General features: G+C 34.2%; 3 protein-coding genes and 1 non-coding gene across 6 annotated transcripts; all 4 read left to right on the top strand.

Moving 5' to 3' along the window:
• The first annotated feature begins 2,654 nt into the window (after positions 1-2,654).
• TRNAY-GUA lies at positions 2,655-2,741 on the top strand. Its single transcript is given in 2 exon segments — positions 2,655-2,691; positions 2,706-2,741. It is a non-coding gene; the product is annotated as a tRNA-Tyr (tRNA).
• A 749-nt stretch (positions 2,742-3,490) lies between these two features.
• On the top strand, positions 3,491-4,469 carry LOC122313908 (RING-H2 finger protein ATL70-like). The gene has a single exon (XM_043129210.1). The coding sequence runs from the start codon at positions 3,820-3,822 to the stop codon at positions 4,315-4,317; it is 498 nt and encodes a 165-aa protein (XP_042985144.1). The 5' UTR covers positions 3,491-3,819; the 3' UTR covers positions 4,318-4,469.
• Positions 4,470-6,599: 2,130 nt separating this feature from the next.
• LOC122313533 lies at positions 6,600-10,919 on the top strand. 2 transcript variants are annotated; one of them, XM_043128624.1, is made up of 5 exons: positions 6,600-7,551; positions 8,077-8,215; positions 8,288-9,493; positions 9,704-10,156; positions 10,582-10,919. In XM_043128624.1, exons 1-4 carry the CDS (start codon positions 6,689-6,691, stop codon positions 10,106-10,108), a joined length of 2,613 nt encoding a protein of 870 aa, XP_042984558.1. In that variant the 5' UTR covers positions 6,600-6,688; the 3' UTR covers positions 10,109-10,156; positions 10,582-10,919. The 2 variants fall into 2 exon arrangements, with proteins under 2 accessions (XP_042984558.1, XP_042984556.1); XM_043128622.1 differs by having other exon boundaries at positions 10,579-10,919.
• A 1,830-nt stretch (positions 10,920-12,749) lies between these two features.
• Positions 12,750-16,171, top strand: LOC122314009 (metacaspase-1-like). 2 transcript variants are annotated; one of them, XM_043129375.1, is made up of 5 exons: positions 12,750-13,274; positions 13,922-14,258; positions 14,446-14,557; positions 15,055-15,246; positions 15,776-16,171. In XM_043129375.1, exons 1-5 carry the CDS (start codon positions 12,806-12,808, stop codon positions 15,833-15,835), a joined length of 1,170 nt encoding a protein of 389 aa, XP_042985309.1. In that variant the 5' UTR covers positions 12,750-12,805; the 3' UTR covers positions 15,836-16,171. The 2 variants fall into 2 exon arrangements, with proteins under 2 accessions (XP_042985309.1, XP_042985310.1); XM_043129376.1 differs by lacking the exon at positions 15,055-15,246 and having other exon boundaries at positions 12,751-13,274.
• Positions 16,172-16,974: the final 803 nt, after the last annotated feature.

The following is a 16,974-nucleotide window of genomic DNA, read 5'->3' as shown; positions in this document are numbered from 1 at the left end:
ACTAATTGAATTGTTCTATTTATTATCTATACATTATATATATATTTTAAAAAATAAAATAAATATGATATATGGTGTATAGAGATGATAAGTAAAATTACTCAATACTATAACATGAAAGATCCCTTTGTGTGTCTATATACATATATTTGAAAATTTGTGAGATCTACAAGCCCTAGAACTGAGTATACTTTTTATTTATTTAATTAAATATTTTATATATTGAGCCTAATTATTATAAAATACTATAACTCATCGGTAAAGAGAGGTGTTGAAACAAATAAATAATTATATATATTGTTAGTTTAAGCTTATACAAGATTTGATATATATATATATATATATATATATATATATATATAAATATATAAGAAAATAATAACCAATTAGTGAGAGCCACGATCATCGCACCCACACAAATCTTTCATGACGACTGGATATTTTTTTTAATATTTTTTAGATGTATGAGCAGTCCCCATTATATGTAAACTAACTCTTATATTATTTTATTGGTCTCATTCGATGCTTAAATGCCACGGATATGAAAGCAACGCATACTGTATATATTGGGACAAGGGACACCAAATTCGACTATGAATTCGAGGTCATGCAACTGCAAGTTGTGAGTTGATCTTTGGATTAATTAATCTATACTCCATTAGGATGTTTAGAACTTAAGAGTATTTCAGTCAACCAATTAGTGAGAGCCATCGCACCAAGCTGTTAATAATTTTTAAAGGATGATAGATTACAATAATACAGTTTTTAAAATTTTAGTTTAACTTTTACTAGGTGTCGTAAACTTTGTTGTGATGTTGAGATGAAATGAATTAATAAATTTATAAATAGTACTTAAATAATATGTAAATAATATTGAAATAATTTGAATTAAGATGTTTTATTAAGTTTTGAGAAAGAAAATATAAAAATTTGAATAAAAATATTATAAAATTATAATATTGTTATAATATAATTTTTGAATATAATTTTTTTAAAATTTAAAATTTTGAATTATTTTTTACGTTTTATTTAAAATTTTAAAAAAATTGTAATGATTAGATAAAACTATTGAGAATTTAAAATTGAAAAATATTTATGTTTGAATGATGTTTAGATGTTGAAATTAAATGAGATTTAAAAAATGAAAATACTTTAACTACTAAAAGATTACACAAAAGTAAACCACAAACTGATATAACTTTATAAAAAGTTACTTTTATTATAAAGTAGATCTAATGGATCTTATAAAATAATGTCAATTTATAAATTTAATTTTATACAATCTCTTTGTATCTATATCAATTTTCTTTAAAATAATATTATTTTAAATGGGGCCTAAATAGTTTTAAAATATTATTTTGTTGCCATTGGGTAACTGGGTTGCTCTTTGTAACGTGTTTGTGAAGGATTTAAATCACATGGGTAGCTGTTGTACATGCCACATGGCGCATTTATAGAACAAGGAGTTATTCGTTTTTTTTTTTTTTTAATGATATTTGTCTTTATTCGAGATTGCCAAATGAGATGCTTGGCTTGACCTTATAAATTTCTATAAATTTGTTGGATTCTTCCTACACACTCCAACAATTTAAAAATTAAAAAAGAAAATAATATTTAGATATCTTTAACATTAATACAAAATACAGCTAATGTTGTAATAATAATAATAATTGTCACCTCTCCAAGATTAGATCAGGAGATCTGACCAACAATATTCAAATGATTATTTATTAATATATTATACTTTCATCCTACAGAGCACGACATTCTTATATATATATAAAGAAAATAATGGTATGGTATGTCATTTAGTTATTAGATAATGAAGATCATGACATATAAGGCCAGAGCTAGCTAACAAAACTCATAGATCAATTAGTATTTTATTATAAAGTCGTAATGAAGATCACATAAAAGGCAAGAGCTAGCTGACAAAACTCATAAAGCATGATCAGAACCTACACAAGTTTGCATTCTTACTTCTGCCATTAATGACTAATATATATTAGCATTTATAAGTAGAAGAATATATATATATATATATAGTGCCAAGGACAAAGCCAGGAGTATAGGTTTGGAGCGGTCGGATATTTGTAAGTATAGAATAAATAGTTAAATTAAAAATTGTTAGAAACACATTTAATAAATTGATAAAAAACACTGAGTAAACAATAAGAAAGAAAAAAAAAAATTCAAATTTGCATTCTTCCATGAATACCAATAATTTTACATCTAAACTTTTCATATGTTGCAATTATGAGAATATGTTTAACTACGGAAACGATCTATATAGAAATTACAAAAAATAGGTAATACATGTAAGGACAATTCTAGGGGGCCGCCAAGCATGTACCATTGGGCATGCCCCTTAGTGCATTTCAACTTTTTTTTTATTATTTTAAACATTTTGTAAGCATTTTTAAATATTTAAACAAATTTACAATTTTATTAATAATTACTTCCTTAACTATTAAATAAAAAATAAAAAAACCCGAGCAGTAACTTTAAGGATACAAATTCATGGGACCAAACATCATTTTTCTATATATAAATTATAAACTAAATTTTATATTTTGCTAAATAAAGCATAACAATAACGTTGTATATGTATAAGGTCCTTGTTCTGTACAGTCAGTTTAATATAGAGTAAAGAACCGACCTTAGCTCAGTTGGTAGAGCGGAGGACTGTAGTAGGCATATCAGCAATCCTTAGGTCGCTGGTTCGAATCCGGCAGGTCGGAATCTTTTTATTTATTTTTTCTTTAATGGGCTTTTGTCGTATAAAAACTATAAACTTTTTAGGTGGCCCTTTATGTATATTATATAGTCCATTTCACGAAAATATGGGCTAAGCCCATGAGGGCAAGCTGGCCTCTTTACGAAGCACAACATCCAGCCGAAACTAATTAAACTTTTTTGTTGGCCCTTTTATGTATATAGTCCACTCCACGAAGGTGTGGGCTAAGCCCATGACCATGAGGGCAACCTCGCCTCTTTACAAAGCACAACATCCAGCCATTACAACGCACAATTTTAGACTAATTCAAAATAAAACAATTGCCATTTATAAATTTGTAATAATTATTTTTGTAATTCACATCAAATGACTGAAAACTTGTGAGTTATTTTTACGATGAAAAATTCTATTTATAAATCGGCATAGAGTACACACATTACACATTGATAATCTGGCATTGTTTAATTTTTAAATAAATTAAAAAAAGTTAAATATTTCAAATTAAATTGTATTTTATCGGTATGTTTTTCATTCTGTCTCAGGAGTATAATGCTTTTTTTTTTTTTTTTTTTTATATATATATAACAAAATTTAATAATATTAGTTCTGTTGAGATGGTAAAATAAGCTAACCTAACTTAAACAGGATAATGCTTGATTTGATTCCAAAGATTAAAAAGTATAAGTTGCACTAATCAATATGCAGAATTTCATACGCACTCCTGAAGAGAGAGAGAGAGAGAGAGACAGAGAGTGAGAGAGATCATTTCCTCGTCTGAAACATTTCAAATAAGTAATACAAATATACTCTAGCCTGAGAGAATTTTCTATGAGAAAAAATCATTGGAACCGTTGACCATCCAAAGCTATATACAAGTTGGTAAGTGGCACTCCACCAAACATTGTATTCACCAGATAGTAACTTCCCTATATCTTGCCTCCCTTTTCTTCTTCAATCCGTTTGATTTCTGGCCATTGCCCCCATATCTACTCTCTCTCTCTCTCTCTCTCTCTCTCTCTCTCTCTCTCTCTCCCCAATTCACTGAAGATTAATCTCGTATGGCTTAAACATTAGATCATGACATGGGGGCATTCGAATATGTAGTCGGATTTTTTCTTTTCACGCTGCTGGTGGTCACCATCAGAATAGTGTTTTCCGTTTGCTTTGGTTGGCCTTTGCCTTCTACCCATCGACATGACCTCGTCAGAAGCCTCCAGTACCCAAGCCGGCAGTACTCCATCCGAAGATCAAATAGTACTGCGCCTGATCATCACCAAAACTCGATTGAAACCCTCGAACTGGGCCTCGACGAAGCCACCCTGCGCAACTACCCGAAGCTCATCTACGCCCAGGCCAAGCTTCACAGGGGCGCCGACTCTACCAGCACCGCTTCCAGCTGCTCCATATGCTTGGCTGATTACAAAGATACGGACGTGTTGCGCTTGTTGCCTCAGTGTGGCCATCTCTTTCATCTCAAATGCGTGGACTCCTGGCTACGGCTCCATGCTTCCTGTCCGGTGTGTCGGAACTCGCCTCTTGCTGAGGTGATAGCCGCCCCTTCAACGGGACAGCATCCTTAATTAACTGAAACATTTCGGTTTCAAACAACACAGGTTTTTCTGAGTGTTTTTCTGCTCTAGAATCTGTACAGATATTCCTCAATGCAAGCTGGTCTTATATGATTGGGTGCTTCTGCACATGATTTTGAATTCATAAAACATTTTTTTTCTTACTTGGGTTTATGATTTTTGCTATGGATCGATAAAAAAATAACAGATCGAAAAAAAGTTTTTTCTTTTGGATAGAAACCGGGCTAGACCTGGACTAAACTCATCAACAACGGTAACAATCAATTAGTAACTTAATTCATCAGATCGACAACCAAGAAAAGGTCATGTAATCGTTGGCTTCAAATTCGAATAATTCTTGACAATATTTGCGTTTATATCTCATGTCAAAACCAAGAAAAAAAAAATATTTTTTTTATAACTACTGCTAGCTAGTTAGGAATATCCTCCCAAATAGTATTTTATTACTTTCGTTGCTCGATCGGATGCTATGAAAACAATGGCCACCGCCCAATCGGCCGGCGAAACTTCACGAATTATTATTCAACCATGCAATTATTGCACGTGATATTGCAGGGCTTATCGACAAGCTAAAACATATTGCCAAACCGACAAATCTGCCAACTTGAGAAAACAGAAGCAGGTGAACGTACAAACTGTCTTTAGACCAGAAGAAGAGAGGAAAACCAAAGCCAAAACCAGAAGTACTAGCTAGGTGATGATGTTTCAGTGAACATACGGTAATCCGAGAGCGCCAATAGTTTTGATTGAGAACTGACGTGTCATGGTGTACAATATTGCGATGGTCAACAAACGTCGACCAACCGTAACTTGCAATATACGAAAAGCTTCGGATAACAAGCTACGTAATCGATTGGTCAAAGTAGGACTTGTTTAACGCGAGTTTTGGTTGGTTAATGAACATTTGAGAGTCACTCCTAACCAATAACATTGGATGGAAAAATCCAGTGGGGAGTAATACACGGCCGTTCCGTGTACAATTCATTTTCCTATATATAAAATATCCTACTTAAATTCAGTAGTACCGGTATGTTCAACCCCAACATATTGTAGTATTACTTATTAGTTAGTTAATAAATATATGCTTGGAGGATTACAGTTACACGACGTGGCAAGTAATACAACTCATTATTTTAATTTTTATTATTTTTTAATTATCATCATATAATATGACATTAGATAATAATTAGAAATTATTTATTATATTTTACTTATGAATCTATTATTTAATGTCACGTGTTGATCATCAAGATTTTAAAAACCGACTTGACTTGATCATCAGGACTTTGATATTGATCAAAATCAATACCTCTAATTAGGACTCTAATCTTGGACTACGGATGAATGGTTTAGTATATACTAAATTCTGACTCAATTGAGGATATTAGTTTGAAGATTAATCGCTTAAAGATTTATTAATTTCTTTTATTTATTAAGCCTGATATCTAGACTATGGCTCAAAACTAATTTGAGGGAGTGTATGTGAATATATATGTTTAAATATAATGATAAAAATGATAAATTACATGTTAATATCTAGTATAGAGATAATAAATAAGATTTTCCTCTTTACCATACCATATAACAAAGCCGCTAATTACCCTCCCCTCCTTCTTTTGCTCAATAATAAAAAAGAAAAATTATATCCATCATCTATACATTACATATTATATTTTTATTTTTTATTTTATCAAATATTTTGTAGATAGATAATAAATAGAAGAATTTAATTAGTTTAAAAAGAATAAATTTAAAATTTTTTATTTGTTTTAAAAAATATATACTTTTAAAAAAAATATATATAATATATAATGTGCTACGATAATGGGTATCAAAATTATAAAAAATATATATATAAAGTTGTCAGTAGGTACTAAAGAATTAATATAACAAGAGAGATAATAAATATATATATCTGTACGAAGAAATCAATGGAAAAAAAAAAAATCAATCAATGAAATTTGAACACGTAATGAAATAAGAAATAATCTCAAACTTGAATATCACAAAATTCTAAATATTGACCGAATTTGGGCTCTACTTTTATTATAATAATAATAATAATAATAATAATTGTGACGAATGCAATATTTTCTTAACATTTTTGTCTATTTTATAAAAAGTGAGAGATCAATGAATTAATATTTGTGGAGTGATAAAAATTTTATTTTTTATTGAAGTTTAAAAAAAATAATGTAATCAATTAAATATTTTTTTAAAATTATAAAATCACTTAAAGTAATATATAAAAAATATTTCAAATTTAAACTCTATTTGGCATTTCCGAGAAGTCCGAGTAATCAGACGCTCTCTTTCAAGTCCTCCGTCTCCACTTCAACCCTGACTCTGTTTTTCACAAAAAATGGCGACGGTGGCGACCACCGTACCACCACCTGCGCCGGCTCAATCACCATGCCTACTCAACTTCGACTCCGTCTCTCACATCGACATGTCCACACTCTCCCAATCGGAACTCCAAGCACTCTCCCACTGCTCCCCCTCCGCCTTCGATCTCCGCCACCCTGCTCACCTCCTTCCCCCTAAAATCGACCGCTCCATTTTCAACGAATCCGCAGGCTCCCGCCGCCAGACCTACTCCCGCCCCTCCAATTCTACCCCTTCCGCCGGCCACCGCCGCCGAGTTGCCGGCCTCCTCCCTGCTCCCAAGCTTCCCCCCGTCCCCTCCGACGACCCAGAACGCGTCGAGAACCGCCATATCATCAACCACCTCAAGCATTTCCTGGACCAAGACCCCCGGTTCGATCACTTCGACGTAACCCTAACCTTACCGTCCTTATCGTCCTTAGTAGTTAGCACGAATCAAGAGGAGGCGGAACGAGACAAAACGGTGACTTTTGGCGGGGAGAGAAAGAGAAAGAGAGGAAGGAAGCCGAAAGTGAAGGTTCTGCAAATGGAGGATGGGTATGGGAGGCGTGTGATGGAGATTGTGAATAGGAACGGTGTGGCGGTGGATCTTGCGTTGTTGGCGAATTTGGAGGACCCGTATGGAGAACAATTGAGGAGGAGGACTCTGGGGATGGAGAGCGAGGAGGAGTTGCTGGGGTTTCTGAGGGAATTGGGGGGTCAGTGGGGGAGTAGGAGGAAGAAAAGGAAGATTGTGGATGCTGGCGTGTTTGGGGATGCCTTGCCGGTAGGATGGAAGCTCTTGCTGGGGATCAAGAGGCGAGACGGCCTCTCCTCAATTTACTGCCGCAGATATATAAGGTTGTTTTCCTGGTTTTGTTTCGAATTTTGGTTTCTCTGTCTGTTTCTTTGCTGGGAACGTAGTGTAGTTTTGTGATTTAGTTGTGTGTTCCCATAGTTATTTTGCTATGTTTTCTGAATATTCAACTTCGTTTAATAATAGTTCATATTGTTGAGGTTGTAAATGTTTAAAAAAATTTATATATTATAAGAATATTGTACTCATAACTAATAGCTTATAATAATAATAATAATATCAATATTTATATGAACCGAAAGTTAGGATACTAAAGTTTGGATTCTGGAATGCTTGCAGCACTTCTTTGGCTTGAGGAACGATTATTGATATCTCGGCTCTATTATAACTCTTTGTTTCTTATCCGTGACATGTCTTTATGCTCGTCTTTGAAGCTCTTGAAAATTTTTTGTTACTGCTAAAATTGTTGGCTTATTTGTTGTTAATGCTATGTTTCGTCCCATCCTCTCACTCCCTCTTCCCCATCCCTTGCTGGCCCTTACATGTTCTCTTTAATTGATATGTTCCAGCCCTACTGGACAACAATTTGTATCCTGCAAGGATGCTGCTTCATATTTGATGTCCTTTTTCGGCCCTGGTGATGCTCAACGGTCCAGTAGTCAGAAGGGTGAAAATATTCAGCACGCCTACAGATTGACTTCTGAAAATGTAAGTAAATATTTGTGCGGCTGTTTGGCATTCATTAATGTTGTTGAATAAGGTTTATGGGATGTGCTGCAGCTTACAGGCTTCACCCAAAATGACGAAGCACGAAGGCAAGAAGTCATTTCTGGCTCAACTCTAACCAGAATTCCTATAACTAGGGATCAGGTGAAGGAAGTGACCTTAGTGGGAATGGAAAATCTTGCAGATGTCCAAATACGTGATTTATTTGAATGTCACAAGTGCAGCATGACCTTTGACGAGAAGGATTCATACCTGCAGCACCTGCTGTCCTATCACCAAAGAACTACGAGGAGGTATAGACTTGGTTCTTCTGTTGGGGATGGAGTGATAATCAAAGATGGAAAGTTTGAATGCCAATTCTGCCATAAGGTATTTCTGGAAAGGCGTCGCTACAATGGTCATGTGGGGATACATGTGAGGAATTTTGTGAGGAGGGTTGAAGAATTGCCTGGTCCAGCTACACTTCAAAAAGGAATTGAGTCTCCGACCAGGGATGATGTGCCTTCAAGGATTTCGAAAATGGATGCTTTGATTGAAATTGCGCAGAATTCTATTCTAGAGACTTCTGCTGTTAGACCTAATGATGAATCCAATGGTGGTGCCACTTCTGATCAACCAAAATTTTTTTCTACTCGGGAAATTAATGCTGCTAATTCAGATCATGAAATGAATCTTGGTTCTCCACTTAGTGGAGAGGAAATGGACGATGGCATGACTGATATAACTCTGGATCAAGATCTGAATCAGCAAGACCGTGAGCGTAGCATCCCTCAAGAAAATATGGAGAAGATTGATGCTTGTAATGAAGTAGCAGATTCGAAAATGGATTCTTGTTTGGATGCCCTGACTCTCTTACCTACTAAAGAGCAAAATGGTAATAACTCTGAAATGTTTTGTGAAAAAGATGGGCTGGAAAATGATGAATCTGGGGTTGAGCAGGAGGGAGTTCCTGAAGGTCCTGAAGGCCATTTACTCGCCCAATTTAGCAATCAGATTGTTTCTGTTGTCAAGGATAATATAAATCTCCTTTGCAATAGCACTGTGGATCATCCAAATCTTGGTGAAGTTAATAATGATATAAATAGCAAGCCAAAAGTTGGCTTGGGTGGCAGCGACAATGGGCTAGCCAATAATCTTGTGACAGAAACTGTGCAGAAAACTTCTGAAGAAAATACACTCCAGTGTGGGGTCTCTGACCCCTTAATGACCCCAGAGCAACCTTTGCAATATTGTCCCGCATTCAGTGCTGCCTCTGATAAGGTATTGGGACGTTGTTATCAGATTATTCTACTATTTGGACTTATAATTGTTAAAAACCTTGAGAGTGTTCCAACAAATAAGATGATACAGTGTGTAAGGTTTTCAAGGCACTTTACTTTTCACTTGCCCAAAGTTTGTGACAAAGATGTTTGGTTGATCCTGTTCTATCTGGCAAAATTAAGCATTTTTTTTTTTTAATGTTAATTACAGGGAGAAGAGCATGTACCCAGTGTGGACCAAAGGCACAACAATGTAACCGGGTTTGAGGAGCTGGGGTTGGATGAAATAGAACCTCTTAAGTATAGTACTGGGGCAGGGCAAGAATCTCTTTCCATGCAGGAGGTACCCATTGATTTGACATATAATGCAGAGATGGAAGGGGCATATGGTTCCTCCGTCCAGTTTGAGTCGGAAGAAGTCATGTTAAATATGGCTGACAGACAGCAGCTTACAACCGCTTGTGTATGGTGCGGAGTGGAGTTCAACCATGATGCTGTTGATGCTGAAATACAACCAGATTCTGTTGGTTTTATGTGTCCAACCTGCAAGGCAAAAATCTCTGGGCAGCTTAATGTATTGGACGGTGGCTCACCATTGAATTCCCATCGTCTCTGATAGTGCCCTTTTGTAACCTGTCTGGGTATAAGCTTTCCATAATGTGGGGTAATTTCTATTTCCCTGGGATAGACTATATTTAGATTTGAGTTAGTTTCTATTGGTTTATTTATTTTTTCTTTTAACATGAAATTTCTGTCCAACTTAACAGAAAAACGGTATTTTATTAGTTATCTACTAAACAATGAGAATTGTGTGCGAACAATTGTAGAAAGTTGACGTTTGCCCTTCTTTGTTAATGTGTCTCTGCACTGCTTTCATATGGGCCTTTGGCTGCTCGTGTTGCCTTGCTAGAGTTTAAACTCCTACTAAAAGTACTATAGAACAGCACTTTCTATTGATTAATTATAGCTTGCCCCAATATGCGAAGGAAAGTCCTTTAATTTGAATGCTTATCGGTTCTTTTTGTGGTAGAACTACAGACACTGTTGTTGATGCTAATTTTGGATTTTCTTATTCAATTTTTGCAGCAGAATGGTGGATGAGAAAGATGCTTATATTGGCTGTGATTAAAATATTAGTTATAGCAGCAATATTAGGCTTTCTGGGTTGGAGTATGCCTGTATGGTTTCCTAGTTGCTGGCAGTTCCAGGTGATGGTAGGTTTGATGAAGAGAAAGAACTGAAGGCCAGGTTTTACATATAGCTGTTGATGTGGTAGCTTTAATCTGTCTTTCCTGGTACACCATCGTTTTATTGGGAAAAAAACACTAGCATCGATCTGTAAGCAAAAAGCTCATGGCTATAGGAGATGCCCGTGATGCTACAAGACTAATTTCTTGAATGTCATCGAAAAATTTGCTTCTCAGTAACCCCAAGAAGTGTAAAGATGTTTTCCAAATTCTTCTTCTTCCAGATAACTAATTCCAAAATTTACATCTACAATTTCATATATAGGACAAAAAAACAGTTGCAACTTCGTTGTAATGCATAATGGGCAAATTATAAGGGAATGGTTAGTCGCTACATCAGCAGGAATAAATATGCAGAAAAATATCAGTGTCCAATGAAAATATTTCAGATCTCTTAAACGGTGCCCATTGCAAATGTTTATAGCCTTGAATTTGATTGAATATATATACATTTGGACAGCCTCGATCTATTTGCTAGCGCTCTGTGTTAGTTAAAGATGTGGAAAAGCATGGTTCTGGGAATCTTCAAAACTCTCTGATTTTCTTCACGAATAAAAGATAAAAACGACCTATTTTTCCTTGTCTTCCAAGTGATCGAAGGAATCAGGTGTCATAACATCAGTTACCTCACTCACATAAGAAGGGATCTAATGTTCCTACACTGTTCTATGTTTTGAAGTACCACACTAATATCTAAGAACTCAAGCATTGATCTAGAGCTTAATTAAAGCTAGTATATACATGCATATGGATTCTATAAAACAAAAGGCCGCTTGGCAATGCTTCATGATCAGGGGCAATTCGATTCCTTCAAAACTCTACAGCTAAGTATGCTTAATCGAGAGTAATACTAGGATGAGCGATCTCTTGAAAAGTCCCCATGTCGCACTTCATTTTTTCAAAAGGTGCTGTTTAATGGTCGTGGGAATCTAACGAAATGTATAGAAATCAATGTTCGACAGTAAAATCTCGAATATGGGAAAGGACTCAAAATAAAAATCCAAGACCCAAATTATTTTCATCATAACTTTTGGTTAACCAATATGTGAAGAAGAATGAAGCAAACAATAAAGCAAAAAGCTGTTGAGGGGGTTCCTAATTCTTTGATCAACCGCTGAATAAAGGGTTAGGCATCAAGTTCTTGCTTTGTAAGAAGGGAGAGAATAGAGGGAAAAAGGGAAAAAAACGACAAGTGTTTAATTAAATTATGGCTAAGGAATATTAATTACACTTTGGTTTTATTCATTTTTCACAAGCCATAAGATATTATACATCGCATCATACTAAGGGATTTTAATTTTTTCCTAAAAAAAATACAAAAGAAAAAGAGAGAACTCGATCCTGCTCCTAATTACCATCTGCTCCGAGGAATAAAAAAAAAAAAAAAACAAATTGGATGAAATACTAGGATTAACATCCACTTCTCGTACTTACTTTTCTTTCGACCTTGCAATTTGAGCAAAGAATCTTTTAAATGATGAGCAGGTGATCATGCAAATAAGCATACTACCTACGATAGAATTTTTCAAGAACAGTGTAGGTCGGTGGAAATAACCATGGCCATCATTTTTACGTACGTACGTCAACCAGAGTAGGGTTTTATATAAGGAAAAATATAGTTGTAAGTATAATTGTGTACTAATCTGTGCACCAATGTAATGTGATTGGTCAAAAAGTAAATTTTATTGAAAACAGTGTTAATTTAAATTTTAAGTATGAATAAATCAATATTAATATACAGATTAGTGCGCGACTATATTTATATGTAGTAAAACTCTTTATATAAATACTGCAAAGACAATGTTCTGGCATTCTTGAAGGATGCCGGATAATCGACATTAATCATACAAAAGTATACAGTACTCCGTAATTATAAGCCCATTATAATGTGCCCAATTCTAATTTTATAAGCCGAAGGGCAAAAAGTACTGACTTTATGATCACGGCATCTGCAACAGATATTACATACATATATATATATATATATATATAGAGTTCATCAGCTTCAGAGTCCTTCATGTACATAGTTATATATTGAATTCCGGCCCGGAAATAGTACACACCAAATGGAAGGAACAGCTACATGCACTGTGTGCAAGAAAGTTTATCGAATGCCAAAGCTCTCGGAAACAATTCATTGCACAGAATGCAATGCCGTTAGAAGAATAAGCAGATCGTCAAGTGGCCCCGGCCTAGGACATCATTTCATAGAGTCAGTAAAGAACCCATCTAGAAAGTCTGGTAAAGATAATCAGGTACAGAAGAATAAGCAGCAATCAAGCAGTAGTTCTTGTAGTAACACTGCATTTAGCCCAAGTACGACTGGCGATTCTTCTTCCCTAGATATTAAGCCATCTCCTGCAGTACTTACGTCTGCAGAGGCCATATCCGGAAGGAAGCGAGCACTTCTATGTGGAGTCACTTACCGGAACAAGAATTACAGCCTCAACGGAACTATCAATGATGTGAGAAGCATAAAAAACATGTTGATTCAGCGCTTTGGTTATCCTGCGGAGTGTATTCGCGTCCTCACAGGTAATACTTTATCATTCTTAATCTGCAGTTTCGTGGTCTTAATTAATATTTGAGAAAGAGTAATCAAGTTAGTCTTCTTCCCAAATCCTATATCTCCGATCATATATACATAGTAATGCATTACATTTCAAGTGGCTTCTATATCAACCACTTGAATTAATGTCTCGTATCACCAAATGTGACTAGCGATAGTTAGATTTCGATTGGAACCGACAAAAACAGTACCATATATATATATATATATAACAAAACAGGATCCTCCAGACAATTAAGCTTTTAGAAGATGAAGTGCTTATAACAAAATATTATCTAAGTTCGTAGGATCTACATGATTAGTTTTTCGTGCATGTAGGATTAGATTAATTATATATATGAAGTTTGGGTTTGTTCCAGTACCGCTGGGAAAAACAGAAATGATGATGATATTCCTTGTATTAGCTAGACAGATCAGAAGCAAAAAACAAAAGATCCTGAATCTTCGATCTGGTTATACGTAGCTAGCTTGAAAAAAAGTCACCTTATTCGTCTCCCTAGCTAAATGATAACTTGTTGATCGGCCATGTTTTTAAAAAGTAGCGTTCAATGTTGAAACTCACAAAACACTCTTGGTCAAGAGATTATAATACAATCTATATGCATGCATGCAGAAGAAGAGAACGGAAATGATTTAACTACTACTCCAACGAAGAAGAATATAGAAGACTCCTTAAAATGGCTTGTGGATGGTTCAGAGTCTGGAGACTCATTGGTGTTCTTCTTCTCTGGACATGGCTTACGACAACCTGATTTCGAAGACGATGAGCTTGATGGGTTTGATGAAACTATCTGTCCGGTTGATTTTATAGAACAAGGTATGATCGTCGACAAAGACATAAATTCCACCATTGTACGTCCGCTCAAGGAGGGTGTTACGCTTCATGCAATTGTGGATGCTTGTCATAGTGGAACCGTTCTTGATTTAGAGTACACATACGACCCACAAAAGTACGTACGTACGTGCATGAGTATGTGATTTATTATTTTGTGTATTAATTCTCTTGATATTATATGTATATGCTGGTAATTCTAAACTTTAAATTCGATCTCTATACAAATATATAAATTTATATATATATATATATATATATATATATATAATTAATGACCTTAAATTCTCACTTGAGAGTTGCAGTAAGGTTTGGAAAGACAACAAACCTCCATCAAAAGCAGCAAAAGGTACAAGCGGAGGATTGGCAATTTGTCTGAGTGCTTGTGGAGATGATCAGATGGCTTCCGATACCAATGTAATTGAATTGATTTCTTTCTTCAATAATCCTGCATTCTGTTCACCTAATTTATATTCGGACCTCTTGTACTGATCATGCAAACATGTATGATAAAATCAAAGAGAAAATGCTTTAGCCACAACGGAATCTCATATGCAAAAATAAATCTCTAAACTTATTTAACTTGATGTGTTACGTTAGATTGTAAAATTATTTTTATTGTAAATTAGATTTAACGTATCACATATATAAAATAATATCAATTTATGAATTTACTTCTATAAGATATCTTCTATCACAAGTACGATATATATCATGCAAATGGAATTGGTTGATCTTATTAAATGTTTTACAGAAATTTTCTCTTGAAATCGTGCTAGTCGTTCTGCTTTTATATATGTTATTATTCCTCTAGATCTGTTACGACGTCACTAGACATGCATAAACCTTCTAATCATAATTAATTTGCCATTACCATACATATATATATATACACATATCTCTCTCATGTGCAGGCTTTGTCCAGAAAGAAGGAAATGAGTGGAGCCATGACCGCTATTTTGATCCAAATGGTTGAGAAGGATCCTGAAATAACATACGAAGTTCTACTCAACAAAATGCTTGACTTTATCCAACAGTTTAACAATAAAAGATTCCTCATCAATAATAAGTTCTTACAGAGACTTTTTCGTCGCAGAAAAATAGAGGTAATAATTAGCTCATCATCATCCCTATCTCTTACACACGCACACATATATATATGGTCACAAATCCCCCCAATTTTCTAAATCTTTTTTGGGCATGTTTCAATTTCCTTGTGCTGATCATTAATATAGTTGAATTTTCAGTTTCTATTTGAAAATTGTATGTTACGACTAAAATATCGAGTACTGGAACTAACAATCGACCCCGCAACGGAGGCTTACACCCTATAAACATATCTTTATATAAGAGTAACAATTTTACATTTACAATATTCTTTTACAATTTATTTTAAAACCAACAAATATATATACTTGTGCCACTTCATTAAAAACAAATATTACAACTTTACATTTACAAAAAAAATCACAATTTTAAATAACTTTCATGATCTATTTCAAATAGATGAAATATTTGAAATAGAGAAGATTAAATATTTGTGAATTCATAATTTTCATATATATTATATATTCATTCCAGCAGCTGTAGTGCGTGTTTCTTCATGCATTTGGAATCTTGGATGGGTGCATGCAGGAACCTCTGCTATCATCGTCTCAGGAATTCCAGGTTTCCTCGAGGAAATTTTTGCGGTAAATCATGTATATATGCCATGATCATTAAGATTTGGGTACCCAAAGAAAAGAGGAGTATATGCAACATGCTCCGTCAAACCACGTACAGACTGGTACTGCAAGCTTTTCATCAAAATATCGATCATAGATGTCGCTTGTAATTTGTCACAGTGCGCATTCAGTGGGAATAATTGTACCTTTTACACCAAGTTTTTGTGTGAAGAATGAGGAATGTCTATATAAAGAATCAAAATAAGCCGTATATAATTATTGGTTAGTGTGGAATATTTTTATGTTAATATAAAAAGAATATTTCGATATAATATTCTTAATTATGACAAAATTTAATTCAATTAAACTGGTATATACATAATTGTACGCATATAGATTTTGCAAAATACAAGATGATGTTTAATGGGACAATCATAATAACACTAATGCATTAGATCATTTGAATCCCATCTAAATATTTCAAAGGTTAAGCTAGCATATTTTTCTAGAGTTGTAGTCCTAGAATGTGTTTGAAATTACCAGAGTTTAAACTGATAGAAAGAATTAGATTTTATTATTTGTATTATATTGTAACACTTTCTTATGTGTAGGCTAGTCTCTCCCTTAATGAATAAACTTAACATGTGGAATATTTAATTAAATGGGTAGAGTAGAGAGTTAGAATTTGAACTCATGACCTATGCTCTCATACTATGTGAAATCACTATAAGAAAAATAGATTTTTGTGACCAAAATTTGCAACCAAAATGACTATTTCCTACGAAAACTTAATTATGATCACTTGTCCCAAAAGTTTAAATTAATAGAAAAATGTAAATTTTATTATTTGTATTATATTATAATAATGTGATTTCTTGTGAATTTCCCATGTTGTATCTATCTGATCACTTTTTAAAAATAAAGGGGATGCTAGACGGTAAAATCTTGAATTAATATATAATACCAAAGAGACAGAAAATAAAAATCTAAAACCAAAATAATTTTCAGTGCAATAGTTTTTGGTAAATTTTGTGAGACTTTTGGTTCACCCTGCACGTGAAGAAGAATCAGAGGAGAGTACCACTGAATAAAGGGTTAGGGCATCAGATTCTTGCTTTGAAAAAAAAGGAGAGAATAAAGTGGAAAAAGAAAAAAATGTCCTTCGTATAA

Source organism: Carya illinoinensis, chromosome 6 (genome assembly GCF_018687715.1).
Source record: "Carya illinoinensis cultivar Pawnee chromosome 6, C.illinoinensisPawnee_v1, whole genome shotgun sequence".
NCBI classification, from domain to species: Eukaryota; Viridiplantae; Streptophyta; class Magnoliopsida; order Fagales; family Juglandaceae; genus Carya; species Carya illinoinensis.
This window is presented reverse-complemented; position numbering and strand designations above follow the sequence as displayed.

Bases quoted from the DNA above. Each gene is read 5' to 3' on its own strand.
- LOC122313908 (XM_043129210.1), top strand. From the start codon at position 3,820: ATGGGGGCATTCGAATATGTAGTCGGATTTTTTCTTTTCACGCTGCTG.
- LOC122313533 (XM_043128624.1), top strand. From the start codon at position 6,689: ATGGCGACGGTGGCGACCACCGTACCACCACCTGCGCCGGCTCAATCA. The intron at 7,552-8,076 runs GTTGTTTTCCTG...GATATGTTCCAG, and splicing joins TACTGCCGCAGATATATAAG to CCCTACTGGACAACAATTTG. The intron at 8,216-8,287 runs GTAAGTAAATAT...GATGTGCTGCAG, and splicing joins ACAGATTGACTTCTGAAAAT to CTTACAGGCTTCACCCAAAA.
- LOC122314009 (XM_043129375.1), top strand. From the start codon at position 12,806: ATGGAAGGAACAGCTACATGCACTGTGTGCAAGAAAGTTTATCGAATG. The intron at 13,275-13,921 runs GTAATACTTTAT...GCATGCATGCAG, and splicing joins GTGTATTCGCGTCCTCACAG to AAGAAGAGAACGGAAATGAT. The intron at 14,259-14,445 runs GTACGTACGTAC...TGAGAGTTGCAG, and splicing joins TACACATACGACCCACAAAA to TAAGGTTTGGAAAGACAACA.